This window comes from Chlorocebus sabaeus, chromosome 19, assembly GCF_047675955.1.
Source record: "Chlorocebus sabaeus isolate Y175 chromosome 19, mChlSab1.0.hap1, whole genome shotgun sequence".
NCBI classification, from domain to species: domain Eukaryota; kingdom Metazoa; phylum Chordata; class Mammalia; order Primates; family Cercopithecidae; genus Chlorocebus; species Chlorocebus sabaeus.
In genome coordinates this window covers 12563468-12575980 of record NC_132922.1, presented here as the reverse complement: position 1 = coordinate 12575980, position 12513 = coordinate 12563468, and the positions used below count along the sequence as shown (strand labels likewise).

The following is a 12513-nucleotide window of genomic DNA, read 5'->3' as shown; positions in this document are numbered from 1 at the left end:
TCAACCCACCCTGGGTGTATACCCAGCAATAAGCGCACATGCCCCCAAAGACAAGAATGAATTTCACCGAACAGGCTGGACATAACCCCATGCCTGTCCGAAGGAGAACGAATAAATAGTGGTATATTTGGTGAACTCCTACACAGCAGAGAAAAAACCAAAGGGTCACTACAGGCAACCTGGATGATCTGACAGTGCTGAGGGAAGGCAGCCAGACACCGAGGAGTCCGTTCTGTACACTCCGTGTGGGAGGCCCAAACAGGCAGCGGCACCACGCAAAAGTGCCGAGGTGTGAGTGGTGACTACCGAGGGAGGGCGGGTGGCCAGGAGGGGGCCCCAGGGAGCTTCCTCGGGTGCAGGAACCATTGTGTGGCTTGATCTGGGCAGTTTACACAGGTATTTACAGATGAGAAAATCCATCAAGCTGTACATCCAAGATTTGTATACTTTACTGTAGTCAGTTAAACCTCCGCTAAAAAGTTTTAAAACATACATAAATACCTTTGAGCACCTTTTATGTGCTAAGTCCAAAGGGTATCTCAAAGACTCTGATCCTTTAAGAGCTTACAGTCTAGAGGGGAAGAAAAATACATGCAAATAACAAAACAAAGTTGTCCATGGCCAGTGGGACAGGTAATAGGAATAGGTCAAGGGTACTGGTATTACTTGTGATTTGGGGCAGGTGGCAGAATAAATTGCTTAAATACAGGAGTTACAAGCACACCTTTACCTGTGTCCAGATTCCACTGCTGGAGGTATGACCTAGACAAAGTATTTGCTCTGCTTCCTGATCTGTAAGACGGAATCAGAGTTGCCGTGTGTCAAGGGTTCTCAAGGATGCAAGGAAGGAATTGCACACAGCACACAGCCCAGGGCCTTGGCCTCAAGACACGTGACTACTGCATTCCTGCTTCGAGACTGGGCCTGCCTGGCGCCAGGCACTGGGGTACAGTCACAGATGTCAAACAGGCCCTGACCCCCAAACTTCCAATCCCACCATGAAGAGGGTGGCTACACATTCACTCACTCAGCACACATCTAGCAAATCAGGGCCTATGAGCATTACAAGACTTTGCCCAAAAGGAGCCCAGAGCCCAGTGAGGAATCAGATACCTAAGACACAATGTAAAAATGCCCAAGTGCCAGCAGAGAGAAACAGACACAGAAGCCAGGGAGGTCAGAGGGCAGTACAGAGGTGGAAACTAAGCTGGCCCTTGAAAGTCACACAGGAACTGCGCACGTGGAAACTGCTTTGGAGGGAAAGGCAGCCAGAGGAAACTGCGTGAGGAAAGGCACAGCAGCAGGGAGATAAGGGGGCAGACAGAGGAAAGGGTGACAGGCCAAGTACAGCTCAAGAAGAGGCCCAGTAAAGGGGGCCCGGGACGCCTAAGACTGAGTTAAACTGTATTTTGCTGTCAGTGGGGAAGTCCCCAAAGGTTTCAGAAATCATCATGTGAGCCGATCAGAGCAAGGGTTGAAAACGAGGCCGGGCGCGGTAGCTCACGCCTGTAATCCCAGCACTTCGGGAGGCCAAGGTGGGTAGATCACAAGATCAGATCAAGACCATCATGGCTAACAAGGTGAAATCTCTTCTCTACTAAAAATATAAAAAATTAGCCAGGCGTGGCAGCGCGCGCCAGTAGTCCCAGCTGCTAGGGAGGCTGAGGCAGGAGAACGGCGTGAACCCAGGAGGTGGAGCTTGCAGTGAGCCGAGATCACACCACTGCACTCCAGCCTGGGCAACAGAGCAAGACTCCATTAAAAAAAAAAAAGAAAAGAAAATGACAAAGTCAGCCAACAGCAGTGTGTCCAAGGGGCCCAGAGAGTGGCTCCGTCTCTCCAAGGCTGGGACTGGGGGTCGTATTCACCAAGCAACACCTAAGCCCTAACACTCAGCCCCTTTGTGAGAAGCAAGCATATATTTTTTTATTTGTGGTCTGGGGCCTGAGTGAGGCTCCTGTCCTTGAGAAGTAGTCAGAGCCTTGACCTTCCTACGCTGGGCAGGAGGCAAGGTTACAGTTCTTATGTTTTTATTTATTTTATTTTGAGACAGAGTCTCGCTCTGTAGCCCAGGCTGGAGTACAATGGCATAATCTTGGCTCACTGTAAACTCGGCCTCTGGAGTTCACCTGATTCTCCTGCCTCAGCCTCTGGAGCAGCTGGGATTACAGGCGTGTACCACCATGTCTGGCTAATTTGTGTATTTTTAGTGGAAATGGGGCTTCAACATGTTGGCCAGGCTCGTCTTGAACCCCTGACCTCAAGTGATCCTCCAACATCGGCCTCCCAAAGTGCTGGGATTACAGGTGTGAGCCACCGCACCTGGCCTATTTTAATTTCTTGGAAAGGCCCACATTCACCTGCTTCAGCAATCAAAAGGTACATGGGATCTCTAGCAAATAAGCAACCTCCTTGTACCAGCCGCCCCTCCAGAGGCATCACAATCACTGACTTCCTGTGTCTGCCCAGAGATCCCCTGGGCATAGACAAGTAAAGACACTTTTGATTCCCTTCCCTTTTACACTGATGGCAGCTCCGAGACACACCGCCCAGACCTGCTTCTTCCCTCGGCAATCCACCTTGGTGATCCATCCGGCAAAGTGCGTGGAGCCTCCATCTTATTCATCATGGCCACACGGTATCCCAAGTTTGGACGGGCCACAGTTTGTTCATGGCTCCCCGCGAATGAACATTTAAGCTGCCGCCAATCTTTTGCTATTAAAAATAAGGCAACAATGACTAATCTTGCAAATAAATCATTTTGCACATGTGTTAACGCATCTGTAAGATAAATTCTGAGAGGCAGAGCTGCTGGTGAAAGTGTAGAAACATCTGTAATTTTGGAAAATATTGCCAGAGAGGCACAGTACATTTAAATTGTTCATCCAAGAAATGAGCCTCAATGTTGGGGGAAATACAGACAATATGTAGGTTTCTGTTTGTTTTTTGAGATGGAGTCTGGCTCTGTCTCCCAGGCTGAAGTGCAGTGATGCAATCTCAGCTCACTGCAACCTTTGCCTCCCAAGTTCAAGCGATTCTTCTGCCTCAGTCTCCCAAGTAGCTGGGATTACAGGCGCATGTCCCCACACTGGGCTAATTTTTGTATTTTTAGTAGAGACGAGGTTTCACCATGTTGGCCAGGCTAGTCTCGAACTCCTGACCTCAAGTTACCTGCCCACCTCGGCCTCCCAAAGTGCTGGGATTACAGGCGTGAGCCACCGTGACTAGCCAATACATAGTTTAAAGTTGTCCATGTGAAGAAACGGTAGAGAAAGGCTGTTTTCAACAAATGGAGCTCTGGGTAGGGAGACGGTGCTGAACCCACACCAGCCCCAACTCACTTGGTGCTCTGGTCCACACGCTTGCATTTCCCAGCTGTCGGTAAAAGGCTAGGCCCACTTGGTCCCTTGATCCTTCTCAGGGCTCTGATGTCCTGGTCCCAGGGCAGGTGGAAGTGTGAACGGTGACCTGAGCCACTATGACAAGCAGCCATAATTGACCTCCCTAGGTGCCCGACCAGAGGAGGAGCAAGCAGGCCAGGCGGAAGGGGGTGGGGGTGCAGAGCCCAAGAGGGCCAAGTGCTTCCAGTCTAACCATTCCAAATGAGTGGGGAGCACTTCCTGCCACATCCCCAGCACAAGCTGCTGGGGACACCACAGCCATGCATGACCCCACTCCCATTCCATGACATTCACTTGACTGGCTCTGCTCCTGAGTCCATCACAGATCCGTTACGTAACTCTTATGCCCAACAGCCATCGCCACCTAAGCATCAAGCCAGGCAGTCGAGGAGATGGAGGCGGGTCTCTGGAAGGCACACTGAGTGTCAAGTGAGGACAGCCGAGTCTATACAGAAGCAGGGCAGGCCTTTCTCCCACCTCCACAAATCTGGCCCAACTACTGCAAACTGGGAATAGAAGGACAGGTCTTCTGCCTCCAGCCAAGCAGGGGATACCTCTTAGCAAACCAAAGGCAGTATCTGAAAGAACCCTTGTCAACTCATTTCCCAGCCCAAGCCCTGCTCCCACTGACTGAGACGGCCAGGCACTCTAGTAAATCAAATTATGCTTACATGCTCTGAGGTTACTGTCATTAAAATTCTTCTAACCAACGCATCCCGCATCTACCTTTCTTCTCAAAGCAAGTATGTATTGTTTTGGAAAATCTACATTTTCCCACATCCTATTTATTTAAACTCCATTGATAAATTTGTGTATACATGCACTTCTTCCTCCTGGAGGTGAGGCGAGGACCCTACATGTTCTGGGAAGGGGTCACGAGACCTCTGCTCCTTGAGTTACCTGCCTGTCTCATTCCTCTGTGTGTGCTCAAGGTGGTCCCACTCCCTGCAAAGCCCTCCTACACTTCACCTGCCAACCTCCACTGTCCACTGAGCCTCCGTCCAACTGCCCTTGCTCCGGAGAGCCCTGGCTCCTCAGCTCACCCCCATGCAGAGCCAGCTGCTGCCTCCGGGAAACCCCATGGTTTTAACCTGAAGTTTTATCCACGTGCTTTCCGGGTCTAAGCAGCAATCCAATACACTGGGCTTCCCATGGGGCTGCAAACTCCCCAGTTGCAGGTCTGTGTTGGGGGCAGCTACTCAGCAGGAAGGACCCAGGACTCAAAACCAGAAAGCACCTGGGGGGGTGCTTCCTCTCCCAGGATCTTAGACAATTCACCCCTCTGAGCCTCAGTCTCTCCATCTATAAAATAGGTGCAATAATTTCAAGGTTTCAGGGCAGTTAAAACCATATATTTGAAATATAATTTGCAAAGCCCCACAAATTCCAATGAGAATAATATGATCAGCACGTTAATATTAACTAATGTCCTCACACATACCCTTCACCAGTATCTATCATTGTTCCTTGTAGGCACCCAAACTAATTGCTGATGGGATCCCAGATTCACTGCTCATTCTGGATGAAACAAAAACCACAGGTACTAGAGATGGAGACCAGGAGGCTCTGCCAGTAGCCAGAGTGGGGCCATGGGGTTAGTTATTTTCTCTCGGAGCTTTTCGGTAAATGACGACCCAAAGGGCTTTGGGGAACAGCCCTGCTGAGTGGAGTGGAGGTTCTCAGTCACTTGCCAGCAGGACTGGGCCCCCCTGGGTGCAGGCAATCCACAGGGGTTGGAGCAGGAGATAAATAAAGGTACCAAGCTCCACACATGTCCCTTGGAGTAGGGGGGCTAACTGATCTGAAAATCCCTTTGAAGGTAACAGAGGCAGTAACTTCCGGAGGTCTCACTGCACCCCCTCTGTTGGGGAGGGGGACCATCTGGGACTGCCTGTGACCACAAGTAAAGGGCCTACGGATCCTGGCTTCCCAGCATGGAGGCTGGAGTCTTCAGGAGATCACCAAACATTTTAGGTTGGGAAAGAAGCAACAGGCACATGTGCTTCCGTTTCTCCTTCCATCTTCACGATCGTGTGACCTGCCCTACCTCCAAACCACAACCTTGGGAGCTAAAGGCATTCTAATTGAGGATTTCATCAGAGCCTGTGAGGTGAGGAGACAGGGTACGAATAGTGCCCCTTGCCTTAGCAGGAGTTAAGCTCAAAGAGGGCAAGTGGCTTGCCCAAGGTCACAGCTGGGTTTCCTGACTCGATTCAGTGCCCTGTTCACCACTCCTGCAATGGTGCCATCCAGCTAAAAAAGGTTGAAGACCTCATCTTTCCTGCAGAGAATCTGAAACAAAGCAGGAGGGCTGTTTTAGAACTTCTCTGATTCTTTTCTATCTATAGCTACCTTTCAAATGCTATGGGTAAATATTTATAACTCGGTGTTAAGCAAACAATGAGATAACGCATGTTTATGCCTAGAAAGAACATCTGCCAAGCCGGGCGCGGTGGCTCAAGCCTGTAATCCCAGCACTTTGGGAGGCCAAGACGGGCGGATCACGAGGTCAGAAGATCGAGACCATCCTGGCTAACACGGTGAAACCCCGTCTCTACTAAAAAATACAAAAAACTAGCCAGGCGAGGTGGTGGGTGCCTGTAGTCCCAGCTACTCGGGAGGCTGAGGCAGGAGAATGGTGTCAACCCAGGAGGCGGAGCTTGCAGTGAGGTGAGATCCGGCCACTGCACTCCAGCCTGGGCGACAGAGCGAGACTCCGTCTCAAAAAAAAAAAAAAAAAAAGAAAAAGAAAAAGAAAAAAAAGAACATCTGCCCAAACTTGAACCATAATTACTTCTCGATTTGGAAATTTGGGGTAATTTTTATTCTTATCCCCAATCTTTTCTGTGTTTCAAGTTTACTATAATCAACAAGTACTACTTCTAATCTCAGAGAAGCCTATTGTTTTTCAAAGGTACAACACTGAGAATAATGTGGTAAACTTTTCACCAAATATTCACTTAGTGGGATGTGACTTTGTAAAACATGGTTGAGCTGGAAGTGACGCACGTTCAGCACAAAGACTTTCTGGGTGGATCATCCCCCTGTGGTTTCCACCCCAGAGAAGGAAAAGGAGGTGTCCACCAAGCTTCCTGTCTCCCATCACAGGCCTAAGACCTCCCACACCAGCCAGCCAGACTCAAGGCTGTTTAGTGAGCACCGCTGGCACCTGGAATAAACAATCCTGTTCTAATCACCCCTAACATCTGTCTTCTTTTTTCTTTTTTCTTTTTAGATGGAATCTCGCTCTGTCACCCAGGCTGAAGTGCAATGGCATAGTCTCAGCTCACTGCAACCTCCGCCTCCCAGATTCAAGCAATTCTCCTGCCTCAGCCTCCCAAGTAGCTGGGACTGTAGGCATGTGCCACCACACCTGACTGATTTTGTATTTTTAGCAGAGATGGGGTTTCACCATGTTGGCCAGGCTGGTCTCCAATTCCTGAGCTCAAGTGATCCGCCCACCTCGGCCTCCCAAAGTGCTGGGATTACAGGCGTGAGCCACCACACCCAGCCATATCCATCATTTTTCAAGAATAATTATAGCTTTATCCTGAGTGGCAGTGCCATGAACCCATTCATTTGTTTAATCAAAAACTACTTCATACCTACTCTATGCATTTCGCCAGACACTGAGCCACGATTAACCTAAGACTGGAAAAGTTACCAACCAGAAGCCACGCACCATCCTTCTACGCCGTACCCGGGCACAGGGCTTCAGCCACGCAAAAACAGCAGCAAACAGACACGTGAACAAATGCTATCTGAGTGTCCGGCCTAATTCCAGTTCTCAGCTGCCTCTGCATTTAGATTTATCCTCTCCAGTCCTGAGGACAAGCAGTTTGGGAATGAGTGCCTGGTAAGAATGCTGGCGAAGGCCAGGCACGGTGGTTCACGCCTGTAATCCCATTACTTTGGGAGGCCAAGGTAGGTGGATCACAAGGTCAGGAGTTCGAGACCAGCTTGGCTAACATGGTGAAACCCCATCTCCACTAAAAATACAAAAATTAGCCAGGCGTGATGGTGGGTGCCTGCAATCCCCGCTACTTGGGAGGCTGAGGCACGAGAATTGCCCAGAAGGCGGAGGTTGCAGTGAGCCAAGATCTCCCCACTGCACTCCAGCCTGGGAGACAGAGGGAGATCCTGCCTGGAAAAAAAAAAAAAAAAGAATTCTGGTGGACTTAGATGCATTGTTAGTACCTGCACCACGTGCTTTTCCACAGAGGTGGAGGCGATGGGGAGGGAATGAGAAATCTACAAATTGGGTGACCCTTTAATTCATCTCTCCGTGGCCCCCTCCCACTCTACTTCTTCCTGTTTCTCTCCTCTCTGAGGCTGAGAAGATCGCATTCAGCAAACATTTATTTCAGGTCTACTAGGTGCTGAGTCTCAGTGTCAGACAACTTCATAGACGTGAACTCAGATCTCTGCTTTGCATGTACTCTTCTTTCTGCCTGGAACCCACTTCTTCCTCCACCTTAACACACATCACATCACCTCACCAGACAAGTGCCCGTCCAGGTGACAATGGCCTAATGTTCCCTCAGAGCCCTCAGGACAATCATAATTGCTTGTGTGTCTGATTTCTCTCTCCCCAGCTGCACTTGGCTCCTAAGGAAGGCTCCCCACAGCCTGGCACACAGACCTGCGATGCCTCCTTCTCAAATAAATGAATGGGCCTGTAAGGTCATAATAAAAGCATGTCCTGCGTGCCAGGTACACATGAGCTCCATGCAGACACTGGTCATGCCAGCCACATGATGGCCACACTGTTATTACTCCCATCTTACAGATGAAGGAAAGTGTACCATTTGTCCCCTATTTTGAAACCTGGTAAGCATCTTGCCCAAGGCCACAGGGCTAATAAACACAGATTTAAACTGCATCTCCCAATTCTCTCTCCAGGTCACCAGGACTGCTCAGCGCATTACCTCCCTCTCTCCCTCCTCCTCTCATGCTCCTAGGGACCATTTCTTTTCTTTTTTTTTTTTTAAAGACAGAGTCTCGCTCTGTCACCCACCAGGCTGGAGTGTAGTGGTGCCATCTTAGCTCACTGCAACCTCCGCCTCCCAGGTTCAAGTGATTTTCCTGCCTTAGCCTCCCAAATAGCTGGGACTATAGGCGTGTGCCACCATGCCTGACTAATTTTTTTAGTAGAGACAGGGTTTCACTGTGTTGGCCAGGCTGGTTCTCAAAATCCTGACCTCAGGCAATCCGCCCACCTTGGCCTCCCAAAGTGCTGGGATTACAGGCGTGAGCCACCACACCCAGCCTAAGACTCTGTCTTAAAAAAAAAAAAAAAAAGTTCCAGCTGACCAAGCATGGTGGTTCACACCTATAATCTCAGCACTTTAGAAGGCCATGGTGGGAGGATCTCCTGGGCCCAGGAGGTAGAAGCTGCAGCAAGCTATGATAGCACCACTGCACTCCAACCTGGGTAACACAGAGAGGCTCCATCTCAAAAAACAAAAAAAGTTCCAGCTCAAAGGAGCCAGATCCCAGCAGGCAAGAGGTCAGCAGTAGGGCAGACACCATTACAACAATGGGCTCCAGAGCCTGCCCTGGGTCACACAGGGTCTTCAAGACCAGAAGCTGCTAGAAGACAAGAGAAAGGCATCGGGGTCTAACAGTGATGCCAGGGGCTGTAGGAAAGCCAACGGGACAGAGGCCTGGTCTTCCAGAAGTTCTCTGCAGGAAAGAAGGAGGGATGAGAAGAGATGGTAATACCGCCCCGTAACACGTGGCTGAGCATGTCACAACCTTCCAGAAACTTTCAAGGCCTCCCTGTTGACTACATCAGGATCGAGTTCAAACTCCTTGGCGGGGCCTCCAAGGAGTCTGTGTCTTCAGGACACAGACCCAACACAGCCACAAGTAGTTCAATCCTCCGCGTCTCAGAGGTGAGGCAGCTCAGACCTCCACATCTGCCCGGAGTTCCCTCTAACTGGAATGCCCTCCTTCTCCTTCATAGGTCGAGCACCCCTCATCCTTCAGGGCCAAGACAACTTCCAGCACCCCAGGGTTACAGGGGAGGAGCATGGGCTCTGAGGTCAGACCTACTCGTTCAAAACTCAGCTGTTCCACCCTCTGCTGCCTTCCCTACAAAATGCAGACGGTGACAGCCCCCATCTCATTGGGTGGTAGGAAAATTAAATACAGTAATTCATGAAAGCGCTTTGAACTGTGCCTGGCACACAGTAAGTGGTCAATAAACGGACTGTTGTTCCTATTGTCCTCTGGGCCCCTTTAGGGCCCTCTGTTTCCACCACAAGTAGGGCACTGTCTTGCACATATTTGTTACACATCGGGCTCCCTCTGCCAACCACCTTTTAGAGGGCTGCTCCCAGCACAGTGCAGGGCAGCATGGTCCTCCATGAGTGCTTACTCCCTGGGGCTGCAGCGCCTGGGGCCGACCCCACACAGAGCTCTCCCAGGGGCCCAGCTATTGGCCTCCCAGAACTCCCACACCAAATCCGCAGTCTCCAGGCCCAGAGCTGTGACTCGGTTTCAAAACAATAAAAGGCTGTACCCTGCCTTGCCGGGGCTGTTTCCACTCCAGGGAATTTACAGAGAGAAATGAGCACAGCAGGGACTGGAAATAGCACTGAGCCCTTCTCAGGGTGAGAGACTGGGCAGGCCAGCCAGAGACCAGGAGCAAAACCTCTAAGACAGAGAGGGAGAAAACGGCCTCCGGACAGAAGCCCCAGCTCACAGAACTCGGCCAACAGGAACGAACTAGGACAAGTGCCTCACTCACCCTGCTGCCTCGAAGCTCTTCTTTCCACTTGGTTGGAGAAATTCAGAAGGGGCTCCTTGCATAACCCACCACCACCGTGGGTGCAACAAATAAGACATCCAGAATCCACTGCACGAAGGCTTTTGGGGTAATTCACAGCGCCTTCTCCACTCACATTAGCTACTGGAGCCTCGTATCTGGATTGGGGTCACTAAATCAGTGTCCATCTTCCCAGCAGACTGGGAGCCCCTAGAAGGCAGGCACCAGGTCCCACTGACCATCACACCGCTATGCCCCAGCACAGTGCCTGGCACATAAGATGTTCAGGAAGTTGCAAGATACGATCTGGCAGTAAGAGAGAGTTCCTGGTTCAAGGATGATTCCATCCAGGCTTGCCACGGATCATGGAGAAGAGCGTCATGAATTCCCTCTGGGCATCAGTTTACCACATCCGCAAATAGGGACAACAACCGTTCCTTACTCACACAGCTGCTGTGCAAATTACACAGGAAAATATACGTAGAAAGCACAAAAGCCTCAGATGAACGCCAGTCATCCTTCAGGCTTCAGCACAACCGTCTCCTTATGAGAGAGTCTTTCCTGTGGCCACGATCCTCCTTCCCGGGCACTGAACCTGCCCCTGTACTCCTTCTACTCCTTTGTTCGGTATTTTTCACATCACTGTGATCACCTGTTTCCAAGTCTGATTCCCCCAGGCTTGAGAGCTCCTTGATGGCTTGGGCATCAAATGTTTGTGTCCAGGTGCGCACACATACCTGGCTGCTGGAGCTCTCCCACCCCAGCGTCCCAGGTCCCAACTCTGATACGCATAGCACCCTAGACAAGGTTCAGAGGCGCAGAGCCTAGGGATCCTACCAAGGAAGCTGAATAGGGGATGCAAAGGGACACTGTAGGCATAACCTGTCAACGAAGTCACACCTCTGAGACCTCTGAGACCTGCGCTGCCTCTGCAGGTGCAGGTGAGCTTGTTTGCCTGGCTGACTCTGCAGCGCAGGGCCTCCAGGGCACAGATTGCTGCTTCTTTCCTTACAAAAGCACCAGCAGTCAGATAAATAATACATGGCCTTCACTTCACCACAAGTATCAGGCATGCAAACACCTGCTTTGCCCCAAAATGCCCTGGAAGGCAGGGAGGAGTAAAACGTCTGGCCTTATACAACACCCCCAGAGGGGATATGTATTGGGAATCTATGCCCATCCCCCAGCCTAACTGCCTTCCTTTGGCCTGGAGCCACCCAGCACTGGAGGTAAGTGGATCCAAGCGAGGTACCAAGGGTGTGCCCGGGAAGGAAATGTACAATCCACGGGAAGGATACAGACACCCAAAACCAGTCTTTGGTTGGTCCCAGTTGGAGGCAAACATCTTTCGAGCCCCAGGTCCCAGTCGATCGCCTTCCAAACCTGCGGATCTACGTGCCGGGCGTGTACACCCTCCACTCACGACGCAGCCCCGAAGGCCCCCAGCCGACCACCCTCCCAGGTCACTGCCACCCGCACAGGTCACGGACGCCTCCCCCACTCACTCGGCCGTGCCAGGCGCCAGTACACCCACCCAGGAGCACACAATCCCTCTTGCAAAGCGCCTGTCCATCCGCCTCCCTCTCCCGGGGCCACCCCTCGGGCAGGTCCGATTACACTCCAGGCGCTGCCCCCGCCACGTTGGCGTGGAAAGGGAGCGAGCACACCCACGGGCGACCTCGCGGGGAGGAGGGGAGGCACGGGTTGGGAGACGGATGCCCACTCCCTCCGCGGCCGCGCCGGCCTCCTTAGTGCCCTCCCCGCCCGGGCGCCGGCGGCCGAAGCCGGGCGTCCCTCGCGCGGGCCTCTCCGAAACAAGCAGCCCCCCGCGCTTGGGAGTCGCAGTTCCCCCTTGGGGCTCCCGGGCGAGACCGGCCAGACAGGATACCTCAGGAGCCCATGGCGGTGGCAGCGTGTGCGGACGACGCGCGGCGGCCGGGCTCTGCGAGCGGGGCGGGCGGTAGGCGCCGCAGCCCTGGAGTCGGCGCCGCAGCCCTGGAGTCACCGCCACTGCCGGCGCGTCCCGGGCCCAGTAGTGTGCTGCCGCGGCGCGCATGCGCACTGGGCTCGCCGCCGGGGAGGGCGGGGCGGCGAAGGCGGCTGAGATCACTGCCTGGGCCTTAAAGGGGCCGCGCCCCGAACCCCAACCGGCCGCCCCGCGGGTTGGGGCGCGACCCGCATTCTCCTGCCACTCACAAAACAAACTACGACCGGCCCCCAACCTCGAGAACTTTCTGGGCTGCGATCTCTGTCCCTGACCCTCGCTGGTGCTTCACTTCTCTTAACCCTAATTTCCTCCATTTGAGCCTGTTTTGAAGATGAAACGAAATACAATGGCTA

General features: G+C 52.2%; 1 protein-coding gene across 3 annotated transcripts in view; it reads right to left on the bottom strand.

The window, feature by feature from the left end:
• TMEM184B (transmembrane protein 184B) overlaps positions 1-12244 on the bottom strand; it is a 54480-nt gene extending 42236 nt beyond the window's left edge. For 2 of the 3 annotated variants that reach the window (XM_007975751.3, XM_007975747.3), the window contains exon 1: positions 12062-12212. Coding sequence is in view for 1 of the 3 variants with exons in the window: in XM_073006718.1 (XP_072862819.1) it covers positions 12062-12229 (168 nt within the window). In the remaining 2 variants the exon portion in view is untranslated. Of the gene's footprint in view, positions 1-12061 lie in introns of all 3 variants that reach the window. The other variant, XM_073006718.1, reaches the window with a different exon arrangement.
• Positions 12245-12513: the final 269 nt, after the last annotated feature.